The sequence below is a fragment of the Nelusetta ayraudi genome, unplaced genomic scaffold (genome assembly GCF_046127955.1).
Source record: "Nelusetta ayraudi isolate G7.1 ecotype Tasmania unplaced genomic scaffold, CSIRO-AGI_Nayr_v1 ptg000016l, whole genome shotgun sequence".
NCBI lineage: Eukaryota > Metazoa > Chordata > Actinopteri > Tetraodontiformes > Monacanthidae > Nelusetta > Nelusetta ayraudi.
In genome coordinates, this window is record NW_027466066.1 from 2,351,082 (window position 1) to 2,372,874 (window position 21,793).

Consider the following 21,793-nt stretch of genomic DNA (forward strand, 5'->3'; position numbering starts at 1 on the left):
TTGAAGAAAGGGAAAAACCTTGTCTGTGAAGCAGATACCCAAGAGAAAAGGTAAGAGTGAGTGAAAGACGGTAAGCCGAGCCAGTCAGCATACAAATAATGCAGGTAGTACAGTACAGCGAGGTCAACCTAAGTGCAAACAGATAAGAAAACAAGTTTCACAACTGAGATGGAGCTGCTGGTGTCCTTGGTCAAACTTTCAGCCTGGTGTCAAATATTCATTTTTTTTTTTTTTTTATCGAGCTAATGCATAAACATAAAAGTATTGCAGAGGTTATGCACTCAAGTGCAGTCATATTGTAATTCAAGACTCCGGAAAAACAGTTTTGAATGTGAGTTTAACATTGCATAGTTAAAGCAGAGCCAAAGGCCAACGAGCTAAGGGTGACACCAGTTTCCACGGTAACGGAGGATGCTGCTGCTCGCTGTTTGTTGTGCCAGTGATGAAAATGGACTCATTATCCTTTGTCACTTAACTTGATTGGTCTCCAAAGTATGTAGCTTTCAAGGGTGAAAGTGAAGCGAAGTTCTGCCTCTTTGGAAAGGTTCGTCCCAAAATCCTAATTTGGTCAACAAGGTAGGTAAACACTGGAAGAGCTGCAACTGAGAAATGTGAAAACATAGTTTATTTGTTTCAGGTTTGGTCCGGTCCTATTTTGAACAAGACACAAGCTTTACAATCGGTAATATTAGTATATAATATAGTACATCATTGACTCATGTCCCATCAAGCTTTCTTGAATGAGACTGTATTCTGAGTTGTCCCTTTAATCACAAGAATAGCAGATTTTTATTCATTGTGGAAAGAAAAAATGCAATTTATCAATCAAGAAAACAGACAGCACGACGGGTATTTTACATGTATTGACATTTGCCATGTGCCCTAGAGGGGAAACAATATATTTAGACATACATCGTATGTATTTTGATTTGATCTTTGAGATCGATATCAATACATTTCTGTCTGAGATCCACTGGGCGTCGCTGCCGAGCCGCCTCCAACAGGCTCGTGGACGGAGCTGACCATGGTACTGAAACGCGCATCGCGCGAACAGACAATGGCGAATCTATATAGCCACATATTTGAGGGGAATAGAAATTATTTATAGGTTGTGCGAATTGTCATATATAGTAAGGAGTTGCACTGACTTGCGCAGTCAGCAATCAGCTGGGCCGGTCCCGAGCCTTGACTAAATGCTTTGGTTTGCGTCAGGGAGGGCATCCAACTGCCAAGTCAACCATACATGCTTGACGTTGGCAGACATCGGTTTAGCAATGAGGAAAAGCAATGTCACATCTCCCTAAGATATCTTATAGGAATCAAACGCTATTCTTGGTATAAACACAAATCACGTTTTTGAAGTCAATTTTACTTTAGAAGAATGTACCATTTATAAAGTTGTAAGCGTGGGCATAATGTGTTTCTTTATTTCTTGATTCTGTGCCAAGTCGCTGGGCGGCGCTCTTCCTGCGAGCACGCCTCGCGATGACATGGTCGGTGCGTTCCAGGGGATCCAGCAGTGCTCGTCTCGCCGTGCTGGAGTTCACTCCGCCTCCTCCTGAAGGCGCAGCTCGAATACCGGGCTAACTGAAGGCACAGCCGCTTTTCCATTTACGTTTCCCCGCGGAGTCCGAAGGAGAACCAGCCAGCTGCCGGCGCTGAAGTTCCCCGCACTGGTCCCCCTCCTTCCGTTTTGCGCCACACTCTCAGCCGACAGGACGCGGCGCTCGGGAGAGGAGGCAAAAGTTATGGTGTGGACGCCGCTTGGCGCGAAGCCTGGCGCAATGTGGACCGTGCGCGCGCAATGATCGCAGCCAGCAGCGACCTCGTCAGCATGGTGAGGAGATGCCTTCTCACCTTCAAGCCATTCAGGTAACAAACCATTCAACCCTCTGGGTGCACTCGATTTGCTATTTGTGCGTTTTACGTGATTGAAGATCAAAACGTGCAGAAGTTCGCGGCTGTGAAATCAACGAGTGAGTCACGTGACCGTATCCCTCAGCGTTTTCCTCTGTAGATTTGGAATACTTGCTTTGCTTTTGCCGCGAAAGTTTCCCCCACTTGCTGGTGGAGGGCAACATAAGCAAACCAAGACTAGTGAGAGCTAATTTCTAGACTTGTGTTAAATGTACGGCTTTACTATGTGTCAGGATGGACAGAAAAGTCTTGACTGTATCCATCAAAACTTGCTCTACTGAGTCATTGAGCTACTCAGGAACTGTGACTTTACCTGCAGAGTGCAGTGAAGGCTAAAGTGAACTCCACAGAACCATCAATGTGACATGGAGCCAAATCCCACTTTCCCCACCCTTGTCTGATATGTCATGGAACCACCGAGCTCCTGCAGATCCCCTGCAGCCTCCTTCCTCCCCGCTGCTCGTTTTCTGCCCTTAAAAAAAAAAAATTCAAGAAAGCAAGCGGCCGTGCAGGCGAGTGAACGGAATTGTGACAGTCTGCACGGCACGGCACGGCACGGCTCCGGGAGCGTGCGGACGAGCTCCCTTCCGTTCCATAGCGCTTTCCAAAGCATCTGTTTGTGACGCCGCCGCCGCTCCGCGCTGGATGCTGGCCCACTGAGCAGAACAGAGCGATGCGGGGCGCCCGGCCATGTAATGGTTCGTTTGAGGCGGACACAGTCGAGCGGATGCACAATGTTTTCACTCCTCCCATGTGGCGGAGCAGTCTGAACTCCCCCCCCCCCCCCCCCTCCTCCTTGCCAACGCTCTGGCTCTCTCATGCCGCTGTTATTGTCTCCTAACCTCGCCACGCTCTTGTGTCACATAATCACCCTCTTCTCTTCTCCTCCGCGCCCTCCCTCACCCAACATCACCGCAGGATCTTTGTGGCGGGGATCGGCTTCTTCAGCCTCTGCTTCCTAATGACCTCTCTCGGGGGCCAGTTGTCAGCCAAGCGGCCCGGAGAACCGCCCTTCACGGCCCGAGCCGAAGGTAGGCTGGCGTTCGCGCTGACGCTCACTCCGCCGCTCTTTTTACGCGCCGGTAATGAACATGCCGGCGTCCCGCCGGGATCCCCGCGGTGCGCCCGTGATTGCCACCCCCGGGGCTCGCGGACCGCGGCTCGCTTTGCTCATCAGGAGTGTACCAGGGGGTCCAGCTGCCTGAAGATGCTCCTTTTCTTGTTCTCCACACTCCGCTCGTGGCCCGCAGGCTCCGGTCTTTACCCGCATCAAACGGCTCATATTACGCCCACTATCAGATCTTTGTTGTTCGGGCTTGCACCCAATCACGGGCCTCATCATCATGAGCCGGAACGCCATACAGTTCTCAGCAGGGGTGGATGACGAGGTGTGCAATGGCCCACCCAGTTTCTCCATAGAAACAATATGAAGAAATACAAAAATTGAGTATAATGATAAACCGATGGTGCGTGTTTCTAATCATGATAATCATCAATCATGATGGTAAACATTAGTGTGTGATTTCGCCAGTAGTAATAAGAGCTTGTATTATATTTGCTCTAAAAGGCAAAATATGACTTTTTTTTTTAGATTAAAACAATTTTTTTTTTTTAGGCATTAATAGTCTGAGAAGCAGCAGAACTTTTTTTGTGTGGTGGCGTATTAAAAGTACAACACATCTGCAAATTCTCTCATGCCCCTGACTTGCAAGCAGCAAACCAACTCGACTCTTGGGGGGATAAAACAGTGTCCTTTGAAATAAATTCAGAGCAGGTGTCAAAGGGCTGAAAAGTCTATTTATAACCTTTTGAAAAGGCAGCTGTGTAAAGCGGCAGAGCTGGACTGCCAGCGAATACAGTCGCATCGCATCCCACTTTGCCCGTCATCAGTCCAACTAAGCGTGCACACACGGAGGGACTGCCAACGAAAACGCGCAAGTGTTTCTGCGCTTGCGGCTGACGGGTTTATCGGGCCCCTCCGTCAATATGGAGATTTGCTGCAGCACTACCGCGATTGAGCAGAGCCACATGGCTTCAGCGCACGCCTCGGCCGCCGCTGCCGCCTTGTTTGTCGAGCAGACGCGCAGTGTTTGTTCACGTTCCGATCCTTTTTTTCTTGCGCCACTGCACTGATGTCTGCCTGCCTGTCTGCCTGGCGTGCGTGCGTGCAACATTGTTCCCTTTGGTCCTGTGGGAACACAAGGACGGCAATCTCTCCATTTTTAGTAGCGCCTATCAAAATGTGGCCTTTATCTTCCCGCTTGATCCGATGCTTTGTTGGACCTTCCAGCTGAAAAACAAGGCCGCCTCATGGTCGTCTGAAAGTGCGGAACAAACAAGAAAATGCATTTAGTTCAACGCGGGACCTTTGGTGAAGAGTTAGACCAGGGGTGGGCAAACTTCCTGACTGGTGGGGCCACAATGGGTTCTAAAAATTGACAGAGGGGCCGGAGCCGGAGCAGATGGGTGGAGTGTTTTCGGTGACCCACCTCAGGAGAAAGAATATCATGGTATATGTAGAAAACCTGCTTTAATGTCTGTTGAAAATGAACAAAAGCGTTGCAGCAAAATCAGTGCCTTTGAAGCCCCACGGTATTCAGCTCTGTATTGAAGTGACTCTTTAAACAGTGAAAAAAATGGATGAAATACAGCTACTTTTTATTTACTTGGTATGAATATAATTTCTTCAAGTTCTGTCGGCTGGATTAAAATGATTAGCACGTGACTCCCAGGCCGCAGTTTGCCAGTGTCTGACTTGGAACATTATCGACCAATCGTGGCATCGCACCTCAAGCAAAAACACAGGACAAACGGGATGAGTTGACTTGACTATTATCTCCCCGAAACATTCTGTGTTTGGGCGCCGTCGCCCTGTTTACGAATGACCGCATCAGGGGCCAATTAGAGCAGGCGGTGTTTGCGATTGGACTATTGTCTCTCGGCTTTTTTTTTTAAATTTTATTTTCCTCCAATGGTTCCCTGCCGCCCGTCGCAGTGTTGACACTGCGCGTCGTCCTCTGTGACAAACGGCCGCCGCCGCGGTCACGAGCCACTCCAGGGCGCCGGGTGTTATTTTCTAGTTGGCGCTCGCAGACAAACTTCAGGTGAGCCTCCGGTTATCGCAGTCGGCAGCCCGACTCGCTGTGGGAATAACGTTGTCGTCGTTGTCGTCGTCGCGGGAGAAATTTAGAACTTTTTTTTTTGCGTTTATGTAACAGCTGGAGGTGAGGGGGGCGTAGGGGTGTGTGTCGGGGTTGGGGGGGGCACGGGGTGGGTGGGTCGGGGGGAGCTGTCTGATTAATTAACCACTCATCGGCTCCAGTCAAGGGAAAACATCCGGCCTTGAGCTCATTAAACACAGCCTCTGTGTAAGCGGGCTAGTCAGGCTACACAAACACCCTCCAACCCCCACCTCAACCCCCCAGCACCACCACACTGTTTGTGCACACTGGAGTGCAGGTTGGCAGCTCAGGGTGTTGCCAGGCGTGTAAATGAGCTTACGTGTGTGTGAGTGTATTAGGATTTACTACAGGTTGGATATACCACAGGCTTGACCTAGACCACAATAGAGGAAGTAGAAGTGTACAAAATACACTGACAAAAAGGGAAGTTTTGCTGCTCCAAGCAGTCCAAATCCTATATTCAAAGAAATGAATCCAGGATACTGCTCTTTTTGTGGATCAGTAGTTTTCATATTTACGTGCAACATACGTTGGAGACATAAACTACCTGCTACTACTGTCAAAAGTTTGGACACATACTTGTACATACATTGTTCTTCCTTTCGCTTTCATGACTATTTACACTGTAGATTGTCACTCAAGGCATCAAAACTATGAATGAACACATATGGAAAATGTATGAAACAAAAAAAGTGTGAAATAACTGAAAAAGTGATATTTTGAGATCATCTAGAATAGCCGCCCTTCATGTAAATCATACACAACATCACATATTTAGGTATTTAACATTTTTTTCTTTTGCCACATTAATCCACATATCTTGGTCATGTATTTGATTTGATATTTGATGTCAGTGTGCATCCACAGTGCAGAAAGTCGTCAGGATAAAGAAGAAACGGGTGCGTCCAAACGCGAATGCCAAATCAGAAAATATACACGGCACACTATTCCATTCCGCGTGTATGTGTGTGTGAGCGCCTTGCACGCCTTGATTGGCAGCGTCTGCACTGCACAACCTCTGCACCCCCCTGTTTTCAGTCGCGACACCGACACTTTGGTCCACAGGAAATGTGCGAGACAGTCAGGGAAACGTTGCGGCCACCTTAACGAGCACGACGTTTGAAAGGGGCCGCGGCAGAGTCTCAGTTGCCGGGTTTGACGCCGGCAGGGAAACGGCACCTCGACGCGGCCCGGAGATGAGAAGAAAAGCGTGTTGTTATGTATGGTTTTTCTTCCCCCCCCCGCCCCCCTCACCTTCCGCACCCAACATTTACGTCCGTCCCGGCCGCGCTTCTGTTTTTCATCGGCGGCGTCTCCATGCGCTCGCCGTAGAATAACAGCGTGTGTACTGCTGCTGCACACCCTGCTCCACGAAACTCCAGAATTCCCTTGAGGGTCGACGAGGTGATGCTCAGCTGCATCCAGACGCTTCCTTCATTATGCCCCTTTGAAGGAGGGGGGCTAACGACGTGTGAAAAAAAGTGCGGGAGCATGAAAGGGTGGAAGGCATTTGATCCGAGATATCTTAAAGGCTCCAGAGGTGCACTGCGGCTCCATAATAAGCTCTTTGAAGACCACCTTCGCCGTGCGTCCTCCTGCCGCGGGGCCTGCTACGCAGCTCCGCCACAAAGGGAGGACGAGGAGGTGGGGGCTCCGCGTGAGTCCAGGGTTTTGACATGGTCGGAGCCAGACTTAAAGGTCCTTATCTCCCCTCCTTCCTCACCTTGATCCCGCACCTTGACATTTTCCTCATTGCTGTGACAGGTTAAAGCAGGTGTTTTTTTTTTGAGTATCTGCTACAATCTCTTTTATTTTTTTTTTACAGGCCAAACTCGGTAAGTATGGAAGCACATTGCTGCCACACTAGAAAGATAATAGGTCTCAGTGTCACATTATAAGGTGAAAGTTATCGCGGAAACATGTGAGACTTTCATTAAATAACGTGACAGTTTTACGTTATAACGTGAAAAATATCACGGAAAAACGTGAAAATACCACGAAATAACGTGAAACTTTTAAGTAATGGCGTGATACTGACCCATATTTGGTTTCTAGTGTGGCAGCAATGCGCTTCCGTTGGAAAGAAAAACATTCCTCGTTGTCGTGACAGGTTCAAGCAGTGTTTTTGGAGTATCTGCTGCTTCTCCTTTATATTTTTAGAGGCCAGACACGGAAAGTACGGAATGGCATTGCTGCCACGCTGGAAAAAATGTGTCTTAGAATCACGTTATGACGTGAAAGTTTCACAACCTAATGTAATAGTTTCACATTATAACGTGAAAGTTTCATGAAATAACGTGATAGTGTCATGTTATCACGTGAAAATTGTCACAAAATAATGTGATAGTTTCGCATTAGAACGTGAAAGTGATCATGTAAAAACATGAAGGGCTTAGTATCACGTTATAGCATGAAAGTTTCACAAAATAATATGATAGATTTGTGTTATAACGTGTAAATTATCACGAAATAACGTTTTTGGTTTACGTTAAAATGTGAAAAATGTCACGCAAAAACGTGAAAATGTGAAAGTTTCACGTTATTTTGTGAAAGAAATAACTAGCGAGCAATCATTAGCAAGTACAAACGTGAGTTTCTCGTTATAACCTGATACTGACCACTATTTTTATTTTCTAGTGTGGCAGCAACGCGTTTCGTAGGAAAGAAAACAAACTGAAAAGAAAAAAAAAAAACGCAAAAACACAGAGGTGAGAATTATTTGATTCAGTTTTATTTTTGCTCAAGCATTGCGCCATGTTGCTACGGTGACCAAGGATGCACAAAACAAACGTTCCTCCAGCTACTTTCTGCCTTCCCTCAAGCTGAACGCTTTCTGTGCTCTCTCCCAGATGGATGTGTGAATTAAAAGAGTTTTGAGAAGCACTCCATCTGGCATCCACCCCCGACACTCCCCCCCCCCACCCCCCCACTCCCCAAACTCCCCGACCCCACAGACGTTTTCAACTTCGTCTTTGTCTTGCTGCAAACATTCCGCCAACTAAAACGCGTCGCGGGCGAAGCCGTGACGTACTTTGTCACGCGATAATAACGACGCAGCCGCTCGCGTTTCGGTGGCTGGAGGGACGGGAAGAAGTGATTTATTGGCAAAGAAAAGCTGCCTTCTCCCGCAGAGTTTTAATCCATCAGCGGGCGGAGCATCAGGTGTGCGACTAGCATCATGTTCAGTGTACCGTCCGCCGGATCATTTTGCAGAACCTCGTCCTGCCCTGCTGTTCTTTTCTCTCCCCCCTTTTTTTTTTTTTTGGAAAGAATTATTTCACGCCTCAGCAGTCCTCGGTGCGGGAAGCATAAAAATGAGCCCGTTCTCAAATCTCTCCTGGAGGGGGGCGTGGCCGAGTGTAGATCCTAACAGTACGCTGACATTCAGCTCTGGAAGCCCTTTGAAAAACCCAAACTGGGGAGACGGCAGCGCCTTTGCGAGCGTTTGTCCGTCCTGAATTGAGTCGAGTGACCTTTAGCACCGGCAGTGGGAAGCGGACGTGTGAGTCACTGCTGATGGGAGTGAATAAGATGCGTGATATAGAAAAGAGGGCCCGATGTTCACACCGCCGCCACTCGGCGGAAATTGATTGAAAAAAGAAGATTCTGAGACCGCGAGGCAGCAGCGACGACTGCAGTGATTGCTGCACACTGATCAGTGTTGACAGTGGCGTTCTGCAGTGCTCCACATTATGCAAAATACACTTGCTACCGATGTTTTCCAACAATAACTGCGTCCCTATAGACTGTCTTTCTCCCAAGAATGAGCAAAGTCCATCTTTTACTGGTTGCGACTTGCTCCTCTTTTCTGAACGCCTGGACGCTGGCCCTTTGTGATGTCACTAAGGTCACTGATGCATCCACACCTTGTTGTGTCCCCACTGGAAAAACATGGCAGATTTAAAAGAAGAAAAAAAAAAACATGAAGCTAAAACCGAGCACTGTTAGGGCTTAATGTGTTTTTGCTGGAAAAATCTATCACGGTTGTTGTTTTTTTCTTTTTGTTATTTTTTTATAATAAATAAATCCATTAGCGTCGGTAAATGTGTATGCGCGGTGCGCGCCCTTTCGTAAATGATCTGATGCTGCATTTTTTCCCTCGGCCGAGCAGCGCCCGCGGAAGCGGCCGCCTATATGCGGTGGGCAGAAATCAACCGTCTCCCCTGCAAAATTCCATTTCCAATGTAAGCAATCTGCAAAGCGGAAGCTTAAGAAGGGAAAAGGCACTCAATCCCTGTGCAAATTTTTTTTTTATCTTCGAAAGTGATGGTTGGTTATTTAACAATCCTGTCGCATGCAGCTGCTCGATAAGAGTCGGGAGGAGCTGGTCGGGGTATTAAAGTGTGACACTAAAACCCACACTCTGAGAAATGACTCTGGTGTGTGTTGGTGCGAACCAGTGGGGCACAATCCCCGGGTGAGAAGACATCATTCACTTCCTCTAATCTGGATTTTTCGCAACTTTATCTGCAATCAAACAGCCAGTTGCTTGCTTTGCAGAGGAAACTGTGTGTCAGTTTCTTCTAAGCGGTTTTTACACGACACTGGTCTAATGTTTCTTGTCGTCTCGCATTGGCACTGGCTGGAACTGTTAACGGGGGTTATATAAAAAAAAAAAAATTAATGGGGCCGCCGCCCTGTGTTGAACTCAGTCAGGTGTGAGTCTGACATCTGGCGACGTGTCTGCGGGCTACGACGAGGGGAAATTCTCCGGCGTTGCGAGTCTGGTGTCGCTGAAAATGCACATTATTGCCGCGGGACACGCCTCTTCCTGCTCGACCTCCCACTGCCAGCTGTTTCTCTCCATTATGCTCGCCTCCAGGGAAATTTTTTTTAACAGCCCTGGTGGTACTCTCCATACTATATAATACAATATATTTTTGTATATCTTTTTCAACTGTAGGACAACCAAATTGTAGTCAGTCACAGTTATGACCAGGGAGCCACAGTTTATGAAGTCCAGAACTGTGACCCCAAAGACTCCAAAATAATTTCCCATTTAAAATATGATCCAGGTTTCCTTTTAACTACACAGCAGCATCGTTCAAATAGCTCCACTTCAAGCAACAGCATTTTAAAGCAGTTTAAAGTGAAAGAATTCCAAGAGGTCCAAACTACTTCAGAAACTCTTCAGCTTTGATTGAGACCCTGTTCCCTTCTGCAACCATCAGTGCCGTTCAGCGAAGGGAGCCCCTCTCGTTAATTTTGTTTAGGTGCTGCCTAATTTACCGTTCACACTGCGTCTACACTTGCAGGTTGTTTGAGGTGTGAACACAGTTCAGGCAGGAGTGGAGGCAGAAATCAGGAGGTGCAAGCGGAAAACTAGACAGCGCGAGCAAATCTGGATTAGGCCTCGCAACTTGGCGAGCGGAAACACATCGGGCTCTTTCAGTGATTCTGAAGCAAACTTGGTAAGTGGGATAATTTCAAGGATCTCTTGGGGTGAATCTCTTTATCTCGTTCAGCAGAACTGGGCCAGGAAGTTTTAGACGGCGTTTTCTATTCTTGCTTCCTTTGCATTCATGCAAGATTTTCTTGTTTTAGCACGAAAAGCAAGAAATCTGTTCATGCAAATGCGTTATTTTTTTGTGTGTGTGAGTCTGCAAACTCTGAGAAGCGGGAGCATAAAAGAGAATGAATTTAACCCCCCCCCCCTTACAAATAATACATGCTGCCACGTCTGTGGGTTTCAGGCAAAAATTGTTTGTGTGGAGCTTGTTATGCTAATTTCACTGGCCTGCTAGTTTCCACACCTTCACTGTAAACGTCCACTAGCCCACATGTGCAAACTACAAGGAGGAGAAGGGCGACAATTTGAAAAAAAAGAAAAAGAGAAATGGATCACAGGATGAGTTTTTAATTGGGTCTGTGAGAAAAACCCCATTTAAAAAGTCGCGCTGTGCTGTTCCCCGTTTCCAGTCTGTCGGGCACAATAAGGGGCTGGAGCTGCACTGAGGCAAACCGACTGAGCTTTTCAGCTTTAATAGCGTGTGGATCTGGCAGCTCCATGCATGTCTGTGCTGAAGAGACGAGCGAGAGATTCCATCTCAATCAGCCCTTCCTGTAATGAATATTTGAATTAGGAGGGAAGTGTGTGTGTGTGTGTGTGTGTGTGTGTGTGTGTGTGTGTGTGTGTGTGTGTGTGTGTGTGTGTGTGTGTGTGTGTGTGTGTGTGTGTGAAGCATGAGGATTTTCCTGGTGACAGGTGAGATGGAATGTAAGCGATGCCAGGCTTTGTTCTGCCTGGGCTCCCTCCATTGCACCAGTGGGAAGGAGAATGTACAGCGCTGGGTTACGTGGGAAAAGGGACACCCTTGTAGATTTGGCACAATCTCAAATATTATCAGGAGCTGTTTGGAACAGGTGTTGCAGCATCAGACACACACAGGAGTGCAAGTGAGTATTTTTCTTATTCATTGTTAAAAAGAAAAAAAAAAGAAAAAAAAAAAACTAAATTCTGACATTTGTTCTGGATGTGTTGCGAGGAGTCATTATCATGGTGAAACATCCAGTTTTGACCTGCACGTGCAGAAGGGAGTGTGCGCTTTAATGTGGGTGACTGGACTAACAGAAAGTGGTTGTAGATTTAAAAGTAAGTCTTAATGCATCATAACACATTACCATTATTACCATTATTATTTTGAATTTGTTACAGCAATAAATCCTATCTATCTATCTATCTATCTATCTATCTATCTATCTATCTATCTATCTATCTATCTATCTATCTATCTATCTATCTATCTATCTATCTATCTAGTGACCGTGACGTTGATTTTGATTCCTTGAGCGATGATTGCGATTTGCTCGACATCTCTCCGTCAACCCCCAAACAGACTCTGGCTGAAGGTCTCGGCCGGTTCTGGCTCGAATTTAAATGCGGCAAAGTGAATCTGGCATAATTTCCGAGAGCCCTCCGCGCCGCCGCCCGATCAGTATCGGCGCGTTTCGCAGGCCCGGTGGCACCTCTCACTGTGTGACCTCCAGACCACTTAATTGGTTGGGGCTCAGTGGAATTGCCTGAGGGAGGGTCTTTCTCTTAATGCGAGCCAGTGTTCACTGGCGCTTGACAAAACATTAATCTGTGCCAGAACTTGTAAGGTTATGATTGAAGTTCACATCCAATCATTGGCTGATGCAAAGAGACAGGCGGGGGTTAAACGCTACGGGGGTGCAGGCTAGTTGGTGCGGAGGCAGTTCCAGCCTGTTTAAATGGTTCAGATCATGAAATTGAATTACCGAGCCAGTTTTGTGTTGCTGTGTTTATGAGGCCTGATTGAAGCGTTTATTGTAAGAACGTCTGCAAGGCAACTGGACGGTGTGGCCCCTGGCTTTGTCTGAAACAGCAGCATCTGTTTCCCCCCCCGCTTTGATCGGAAGGGAAAGATGTGTCATCTTTTGAGTTCGAGATGAAACTCCAATTCTATTTCCCCTTTTGGTGGCTCGGCGGCCAACATTTTTAATTAGCAGTTTGTCATTTTTTCATTGACACTTTCATTTGAAACGTGGCTCTTACATTTTCTAGTTTTTACCAGAACCTTTTCACTCACTTTGACAAATGGCCAACAATATCAGAGCAATCTGATTTTTAGTCACCATCTGGGCTAAGTTGCTAAAAGTGAGGCACTTCCTGTTGGTGTGTGGAGCTGCATTCAGTGTCGGCTCTGAAGCTCTGCTCTGCTGCCGATGCCTGGCAGAGTAAAACCACCACGGAAACTTTCCAGTGTTGCGGTAGTCGTGTTGTTCTTCCGAAGCAAAAGCTACGCCTAGAAGTTACAACCGCAGCCACTGCAGCATCCATGCAAGTGTCCGTAGCAGCAGCCCTCTCCTGCATTTTCTGCCTCGTCTTCTTCTGTGGTTAATTCAACACATCTTTTTTCTTTGCTCAGCTGAAAGGAAGCTGAGACAGCCTGAAAATACTTTTTATATTTTGGAAATCCCAGCCGTCTGGCCTACGTGCGAAGTTTCCCGGCATGAATGCAGCACAAGTATTCTAAAGTGTAACTTTACTCAGATGAGCTAAACGCATTGTGTGTGTTGATGGACTGAGGAGGGCTGATGCTGAAGGGCAACACCCGAGAACAAGACAAATACAAACAATTGCTGTGGTATCACAGTTTTTCCGCTCAGCCTCAGAGCTTCAGTTGCAGGGTTTTGGCAGGGCCGCGGCTTTATATGTAGCCAGCCGGGCTCTTGGGCGCTGGCCGCGGTACAAATGGTAGTGTAATTGGAATTTGTTCATGGTATCGATTGTGGTGTGGCACTCCTGAAATTGAGTCGTTAGATAAAATTAGCGGCCTCTAAATCGGTCCTTTTATTAACCAGCCGCACGAGGAATGACAGAGCCCGACCCTGTATTAGCGAGTGTTTGGCATTAGCGCGTGCACAGCGGCCGGCGTGCGCAAGGGGATATAGAGCCTCTCTGCCGATGTTTCCCAGGAGGCTGCAGCAGGAGGAAAAGGCCGACTGATGAACAGCTGATTGCAAACATATATAAGGCTTCGGCATTAAAGTGGACGGCGCACAGCAGGTGTTGGGTCTCGCTAATGGTGATTTACAGGTGCAATGTGTTGGGGGATATTACTGTGAAGAAGTGGTTGGTTTTCACATTAGCACATTAGCCCAGAGGTATTAGATGCTGCACTGTGGTCACATTACAGCTGATAGAAAACCCACTGGACGGTTCATTTTTGCTAAGTGGCATCTAACGGCAAAGCTACGTTTTGCTAGCTTCTTATAAAATTTGTGATGAACTTGTTTGTTCTTTATGCGTCATTTGGGTTTGCCTGTAAATTCAGGTCCAGGTTATTTGGGAAAAAGCCATGGAAAGTCAAGGTAATTGGACACCCCCTACACATCGACTTTTTCTCCCGAGCTAGTTAGCAACAGCTAAAGGCTGTCTGTTGGCGCAAGCGCGCAATAACCCTGCAGTGAGTGTTTAAAATTCATATTAGCCTGCTAATCTCTTTAGTAGCTGCAGCAGCAAGGCTCGCAAATGCTTTCTGATTTTCTTCCTTGTCTTCCCCCCAGGCCAGTAAGCGCACCTAGTAGCACAAAATGCTTTCTGTTGAAGGCTGCCAAGATTTCAAGACTGGTATTTTTGCATTCCTGTTTGCCAGGCAAGACATTCAGACCTAAGTTTTACCAAAGGGGAAAATATCACTTTCCTTTTTCTAGGCGGTCCATGTCAACAAGAGTTTTGGGGTAAACAAACAAACAAAACACTGGACTCCATGACATTCAAAACAGAGAAACAGTGTTCACTATAATCAGTCGTTACCATTGGGACAGACTGCGGTTGCCTCAGTAAATTTCCATAAACTGGCAGATAAACTTTGAAATGTTTGAATTGTTGTTCAGAGTTCTTTGGAATTCACTGAGTAGGCCACAGGCCACTCAGTTCCAACTGCAGCACTCTCAGCTCTCTGTATCTCATTGCCCGTCCAATCTCGTCCCATGCCTCTTTGAAAATGTATTGGTAAACCGGCGAAAGAGGCTGCGGATCTGAATTTAAAATCATTTAGTCTCCCCGTTGCTGTCCGTGGAAAGAGAAATTGTTCCATGACTGTTGAATTATTCAGAGGGATCTTTAAGGAGAGTCTGGCTGAGGCTATTCCAGAAAAGAAGTGAACCACGTGAAGCCTTGGCAAAAAATAAAATAAAAAATACGGGCGCGCATGAGAGCCAGGAAGAATATTTAGACTTTCCCAAACATGATTAACTCTTGTGCGAGAGTGTAATATTGAAACTTTGGCATAATTTTGGCCTCCAGTTCTTCTCCTTTATATATCGACCTTAGCAACGCAAATATCTTTTAATACCACACACAGAAGCACAAAAAAGTTTGAGGGCTCCGCTTTGATTTCATTCCAATATTAATGGAGTTGAGAGTGCACACATTGCCTCGTGTAAGCCTGGTACGACTGATGGCGGAGCAGTCGGAGAGCGAGACTCGGCTCTCGCCTGCAGTCTCGAGGAACAACGCGCTGCACTTCCTGTGCGACTCCTCGGCGGCAAACAATGCCTTTTTCTCCCAGAAGCCTTTGTAACGCGATGCCATGATGCAATCACGAGTCAATAATTGCTCGCCGCATTTGGTCTCGGGCTCCCTTCTGATCAGCATTCCGTTTTAAGGGCGTCGTCGTCAGGCATCTGCTTTGACCCTGACTGTTTGTGCAGCTCCAGGCTCCTTTAATTGACCAGGTATCTGCCAGCAGCATCACTCGGGTTCCCCACCAGTCACACTGTTAATAACGTGGGCCCGGCAGGAGGACAAAAAACCAATACGGCCGGACTAATTTCACCGTCTCTGCTCTGCTGGAAGCTTCCCCCAGGAGGGATGCTGGTGAATAAACGGGGAGCCGAAATAGGAAGCAATTTAACAATCCAAAGTAAAACGACAATAAGGCTGGACTCGGAATATAGGCCATTAGTGCGGCAGGCGCTATGGTCTGCTGTTCAAATCCTGTCTTTGTCTTTTTGTAAATAGAGCAAAATAAACTTTTAGGGCCTTATTTACGAAGATCTCGGATCGAGGGTGCAAAATCACACGCAATGCACATGCAAACAGATTGTGGGCGCTATTAGTGTGCGTGGGGAGTGATCGCGCGAAGATTGCACATGCAAATGAATGAAAACGGACGCAAACGTGGTGGAGAATGCACTATTCAAATGAAGGTTTTGCATGCGTTCCTAGTTTCTACCATGGAACAGTGACTGCAAGCAGAACATGATGACATCCAGGCAATTGTAGGCCGGCACTATTGAGTCTCACAGTCGGAGACCTGTGTCGACTTTATTGCACCGACATCGCTGACAGCTGGTCTGCTGTATTTGGACTGACGATGGACGTCAATGGCACAAAGGAGTTTAACCCCCAAAGATGTCACAAGGGTATATGTTCATATGCAGCTCAAACAAGATAACTGGTTTGTGTTGTTTGTTTGATCAAAGTGCCTTCCGCTTTTTCCAAGTGCTCTATGACAACAAAGGCAAAAACATAGTTTTACTATCCAACTATGAAAGCGCTCATGACAAGTTGCATTGAATCTGATCGCTCGTCTGTGGCCAGGTCAGCATCGGCTCTCCAGTTTGTTGCCGACGTTTTGCTCCGAGTTAACACCTGCCTTTCAAAGGTGCTGAATGATGGTGCAAAAACAGTGGTGACACAAAGTTTCAGCTTTACCAGCTGACTGTATCTGCATATTCATGCGCATGTTCTTTTGCCCGTGTGACAGTTGCAACCTCATTGCGCCCTCCTGGTAGATCAGCTCCGTCGGATGCATTCTACCTCCTCTCTGCCTCTCTGCTGTGAATCCCTAACGCCTCACCTTCACCGTCTTTTCCAGTGCTGGGTGGTGTCGAGTCTCGCGGGGTCCTGAGGAAGATCAGCGACATGCTGGAGGTCATTATGAAGAGAATGGACGCTCTGTCCAAACTGGGTAACACGTCGGACACCCACCGGCTGGATGAGCTGAGCTCGGCTCTGGACAGGTACAGCCTCTTGCCCCCCCCCCCTCCCGACCCCCCTGTCTTTGCTTTTCTTCTCTTTTCTTTTTCCTTGCCTGTGGACACCTGCCACCTGCCAACCGCGTTTTTATTTTCATAGACACAGTTAACACAGCCCCCATTGTGTGGTTGGTGTCTGAGATAGGGAGCATTCAAAGTGCACAAACATTTCAAGAAAAGTGCAGCGGAGGGGTGAAGAAAGTACTCTTTCTGCCATGAGGAACAATTTTCAAAAACTGCACCTAAGATTAAAGAGGTACAATCAAAGTGCCGAGTGTATTTGGGTGACGGGCAGCCGCAGCGCTTTTGGGCAGGTTTAGCTTTCTTCTGGGTTTTTTTGCCTTTAACGCTTGCTTAGTTTTGCCCACAAAGGGGTGTATGAATTGTCTGCGGCGGTCTCGGGTGAGTTTGACAGAAGATGACAGGATTCTCAAAAGTAAGGGGCAAACAGTATCAAGCGACTGTAGGCAGCAGGCTTCAAAAATACTGGGAGACCTGAAAGAAACTTTGAGGAAGGATAGATTGACAGCCTGAGAACCCTGAATACCCTGCATGGTCTTTTATAAGACATTTCTTATTACAGCAAAAAAATTAACCTCAACCCAGATGACCTTTTGAAATCCAAATGGCTGCCAGAACTTTTTTTTGTGTTCATAATTTTTGAAATTTTATTCTGAAAATGAGAAAGAGCAGGACCTTGCAGTCCGTGCTGTGTAGCGACACTAATTGGCGGATGAGCGAGGCGTCAACGTAGGCAGGGGTCAAAGCCGGCGATTAAATTCTAACACAAGCAAACGTGGCTGGAAAAGCAGAATTTTATTTCGAAATGTTGAAGGAAAAAGTCTGAAGGACAGCCGGCGCACCTTCACTTTCAGGCTGAAGGCAGGACGCCGATAGGAGATTTGAAAAGAGTCGCTCGCCACCTCCTGCCACTTAAGAAAGTACTTGAGCGGCCTTTCTTCCTATTCTCCGGCTAACTTGCCAGCACAAGGTGAATTTCGAATGTCAATGTGAGAGGAAAATAAAAACACGTGGGCTGGAGAGGACCCAAGGGACACAGTGGACAAAGGCAGCGGGCCGAGTGCGCGTCCTGGGGACATCCCGACCCAGCAGGTGTTTGGGGGAGATGATGTGTGGTAGAACAAAGGCAGCCTGCACTGCTGGAGGAAGAAAAGTCATTTCCACCTTTTTCTATGAGCGGAAGAGCAGGTGAGCTGCAGGAAAAGTTGCGACTCCTAGCCGAGAGTCGTTTCACTCCTCCTGGCTGGAGGCACAGTTTGAGGGGTGGCTCGACTGCCCTGCTCACAGCTGTCCCTAATTCACTTTTATAGAACCTCAGTTGAAGGTGTCCCTCTGATGTGGGCCGATAGCATTTGGTGTTTATTAGTGGTGGCACTTAATTAAAAAAAAAATTGATTGAACTAATTATGGCCTTTGTAGTTAATGATTGGAGTTAATTATATTTTAATCGCATGTCGATATTTGAGTTGGCCACTCTGCTTAGTTGTATTCGGTGCTCTAACGTTATCTTTATCTTTGGTGCTCGTACTAGCTGCTACGTGTTCCGCATGTAGGTGGCACTGCAGGCTTGAATCACTGCAGTGGGAGATGGAAAGCAAATCTGACCGTTTTTAAATGTAAATTTCCACTTTGCCGTGCTGAACAAGGCGGCGTAATCGTTGTTTGTCCATCACGTTTGTTGTTAGCATGGTGTGTTTGCCCAACTACTGCTCCGCTTTCCGCTTGTCTGACGTCACAAAGTGCATCGCATTTATATGTATGCCAGAAATTCATGCACTGAGAAACGTTATGTGCTGCCCCAGAGTGTAAAATGTTTTGGGTTTCTTTCATGGCATGACAAAGAGGAAGAAAAATAGTGCAAAGAATTCCACAATCAAAGTGCAGTAATTTCTCACAATTTTAATCCATAAGCACTGTTCAAAGGATTTCCCGCCGTCGTTTTTTTTATTTTATTTTATTTTTTTTAAAGACCGAGCGGAAGACAGAGGAGCCCTGATAATTCCGGCTCGCATTGGAGGGCATCCCAAGAAGAAGGAGCCGTGAAACAGATTTACGACACGGCCTCACCTGACTCCCGTCACCCGAGGGCAAAATATTCATTGCGCTCCCGTCAGGACGAGACGTTGAATTAATTTTGCGTGCTGCACGTTGGCGTCACACCCACACTATTTAATTTTCTTGGCAAAATGCCCCGTGGATAAGTTTTGTCTTATTGCTCCCACATTCATTTAATTGGCCTCAAGGGGACTTGCGCTGCTAATGCGACAGCGACAAAAAGGCCAATTTTTTATTTCTTTTTTTTGGGGACCGGAAGGGAAGAAAAAAAATCAACTCTAGTTGTAGAAATGTCTCTTTTTTGAAGTCTCACCCAGGTGATTAAAATGCTCTGTGCGACTTGGAGCTCGGGGCTCAGACCGGAGATCAGTGCGAGGTCTCCGAGAGTTGAGGTTCCCCCCCTGCCCCCCGTTTAGACGCCAATTAGTTTTTGCCCTCTTGCTCTTTAGCGGCTTGCTGCCCCTCCCGCGTCACTGCCCCACCCTCGGCCCCCAGCTGTGTAAACACCGCGGAGCTCCTCGATGCACTGTACAGTACATCCACGCAACTGGCAATTATTTTCTGCTGACCCGCCGCTCCGGGGTCATCCAATAAAACACCTTGGCCGCCCGCTTTGTCTCCTGGCTACATGGTGGAGCAATGAACGGATTAATGTTAATAGAGTTTACCGCTTCGGGCGTGATTAATTTTATTGTTTTGACATCGCGTTCGTGCTCCGAGAAGACGTGTAACGAGAAACGTAATCGTCAGATTGGATGTGGCGCAGGCGGAGCTCATTAGGCTCGTTGCACTGGTTCGCCCCCGTGCAAAACGGGAGAGAACGTGCAGCGGAGAAAAGGCAACGAGATCGCGATTTTTCTCTCTTTTATTTCTCTTCGGTCCGTTTGCTCGTATCCGTTGTTATCATCGCAGGCCCAGAGAGTTGTGTGCAAACAACGAGTCGGAAAAAGGACCTTCCACCTGTTTGTGAGGACCCAAACCCTCCCGGGAGAACTGCAGAACTGGAAATATTTGCATTGCATTTCGTAGCTTTTCCCGGACGAGCGTTGGTAACCACAAAATCAGTTTTCGCGGAAGTGCCGTCTTGCATCCTCGTTTATCACTTAATATCAATATCGGTTCATTAACTTTGGTGTTGAATGGTCAATAAACAGACAGAGAGGAGGTGCCAGCTTTATAATTGGCTGTTTATCAGGAACCCTTTTGCAAAAGCGTTTTGGAACAAATTAAAATGCTGTGAGTGAAAATGTTACACACGAAACGAGTGAAAACTGTTGTCTTACAGTTTTTATTCCTTCTTTGCTTAAAGTGACTGAACACCGTTTTCCTTGGTCTCGTTTGAGGTTCGTCCAAAGTACAATCAATGAAGAAAATGTAATTCAGTTGTCTAGAAATTGTATTGCTTTTGTTTAAACACAAGATTTGCATTTTTGGGGACATTTCCGCGTTTCCCTCCCAGCTAAAGAAATAAAAGGTTTGGGATTCTGCTGCTGCGTGCGTGCGTCTTGGGATGTCTGAGGCTGTCTGTTGGCAGCGTGGTCCCATCCATCATCTGTCACGGCTACATTTAGTTTTTTTCCGGGTTCGAGCTCGGAAAGACGGTTGGGCGTCAGCAGGGTCTTGCCAGCGAAAAACAAAAAGTTTGAGACAATGAAATTCAGTTCGCCATTTTTCATTGTCTCGCAAGAAATTAGAATATGGACCATTGACCTACCGCAATGTCATGTTATGGACAGTTTTTGGATTATATTTTGATTTATTGTCTTATGTTAAAGTAACGTTCATGCAATCTTGCATTTTCAGAATTTTTGTGTGAAAATCTTATCATGGATAATTAAATGAGTTGGAGCTGCAGAAGAGTTTGAGCAGCCTGAAAAGGGAGCTCGTTCTTGTTTTTGAGGAATATAAAGGGATCCTTTTGAAAGATTTTTTTCATTTTATTGTTTATGAATGAATAATGTGCCACACTTGCGGGTTGGCCAACCCACATAATTCAAGGCCTTTTAGAGAACGGCTGTCTCTCGAGTAAAATAAAACTTTCTGAGAGAGTGATTTTCTAGGACCGAAGAAGCTTTTCAACTTTAGCCGAAATGTTCTCTTTTAAACTTAGTCACTCTGCCCTGAAGTGTGAATTATAGCCATTTTCCCATCTCTTGTGCCGCCTTCTCACTTGTAAACATCTGTGGCTGATCCTACCGGGCCAGAAGGGTCACACGCTGCGCAATATATCGGTAGCGGCTCAATTATTTTCCACTTTTGTCCTTGAGGAGATAAAATTTCAAACCTCATCACTTTGAAAGATTTCCATGCCTCAAGTTCTACAATTACCATTTCTTTTCTTTTTCAAGGCGAGCTCCCACAAATAGCACTGGATTCAAGGAGGCTATAAAAGTGACCATTTAAACATGAGATAGACGACCCGCTTCCTGCCGACAGCTACGGCATTCTAACCACTTTGTCCCTGCGTCTCTGTGTGTGTGACGTGCACGAGCAGGATTCAGCCGGTCGGCCTGGTGGAGCGCATTCAGGCCATTGCCCAGAACATGTCGGACATGGCTGTGAGGGTGGAGCAGATCCTGCAGCGAAGCATCTCCAGCAGCCGAGGTAAAGAAAGAAAAAATCAAAGGCACGCACGGCTTCCCACGCCGCCCTCACACACTGCGTGAAGCCCTTGCCATCCATCCGGCTGGCAATCCATCCATCCATCCATCCATCCATCCATCCATCCATCCATCCATAAACGGAGTGAGTAAACTGAATGTTCTTGTGCTTCCACAACTTTCAAGTGCATTGTGATGCAGGGAATCTTCCCTGAGGATTGATGAAGTTCTGATGATCTTGCTGACTTGGACGACTTGGCATGATTCAACACAAGCAGTGGCTTATAAAAACCTTCATTTTGTTTGTTTGCTTTAATTACCATTAAACTGTACATACACATTGGTGGGGAAAGATAACATTTTTGGACACCTCATGCCTTGGCGATCTATGGCTTTCTGGCTAAGAATCAGTCTTAAATCCACAGGTACAGATTATTTTAGTGCAGTCATCAACATTTGCCCACGTGCCGCACGTGCGCTGTTCCGTCCAGCTCAGAACTGGATGTTTGT

The 21,793-nt window shown here is 46.7% G+C and overlaps 1 protein-coding gene across 5 annotated transcripts in view; it reads left to right on the top strand.

Annotated features, from left to right (window-relative positions):
* Nucleotides 1-360: 360 nt before the first annotated feature.
* The window catches only part of mgat5b (alpha-1,6-mannosylglycoprotein 6-beta-N-acetylglucosaminyltransferase B), a 62,682-nt gene continuing 41,249 nt past the window's right edge, over nucleotides 361-21,793 (top strand). For 2 of the 5 annotated variants that reach the window (XM_076023834.1, XM_076023838.1), the window contains exons 1-4: nucleotides 361-1,872; nucleotides 2,836-2,948; nucleotides 16,448-16,592; nucleotides 21,178-21,287. In XM_076023834.1, the coding sequence (XP_075879949.1) occupies nucleotides 1,805-1,872; nucleotides 2,836-2,948; nucleotides 16,448-16,592; nucleotides 21,178-21,287 (436 nt within the window). In that variant the 5' untranslated portion in view covers nucleotides 361-1,804. Of the gene's footprint in view, nucleotides 1,873-2,485; nucleotides 2,616-2,832; nucleotides 2,949-10,354; nucleotides 10,511-16,447; nucleotides 16,593-21,177; nucleotides 21,288-21,793 lie in introns of those variants that run through there. The other 3 variants (XM_076023835.1, XM_076023836.1, XM_076023837.1) reach the window with 3 other exon arrangements.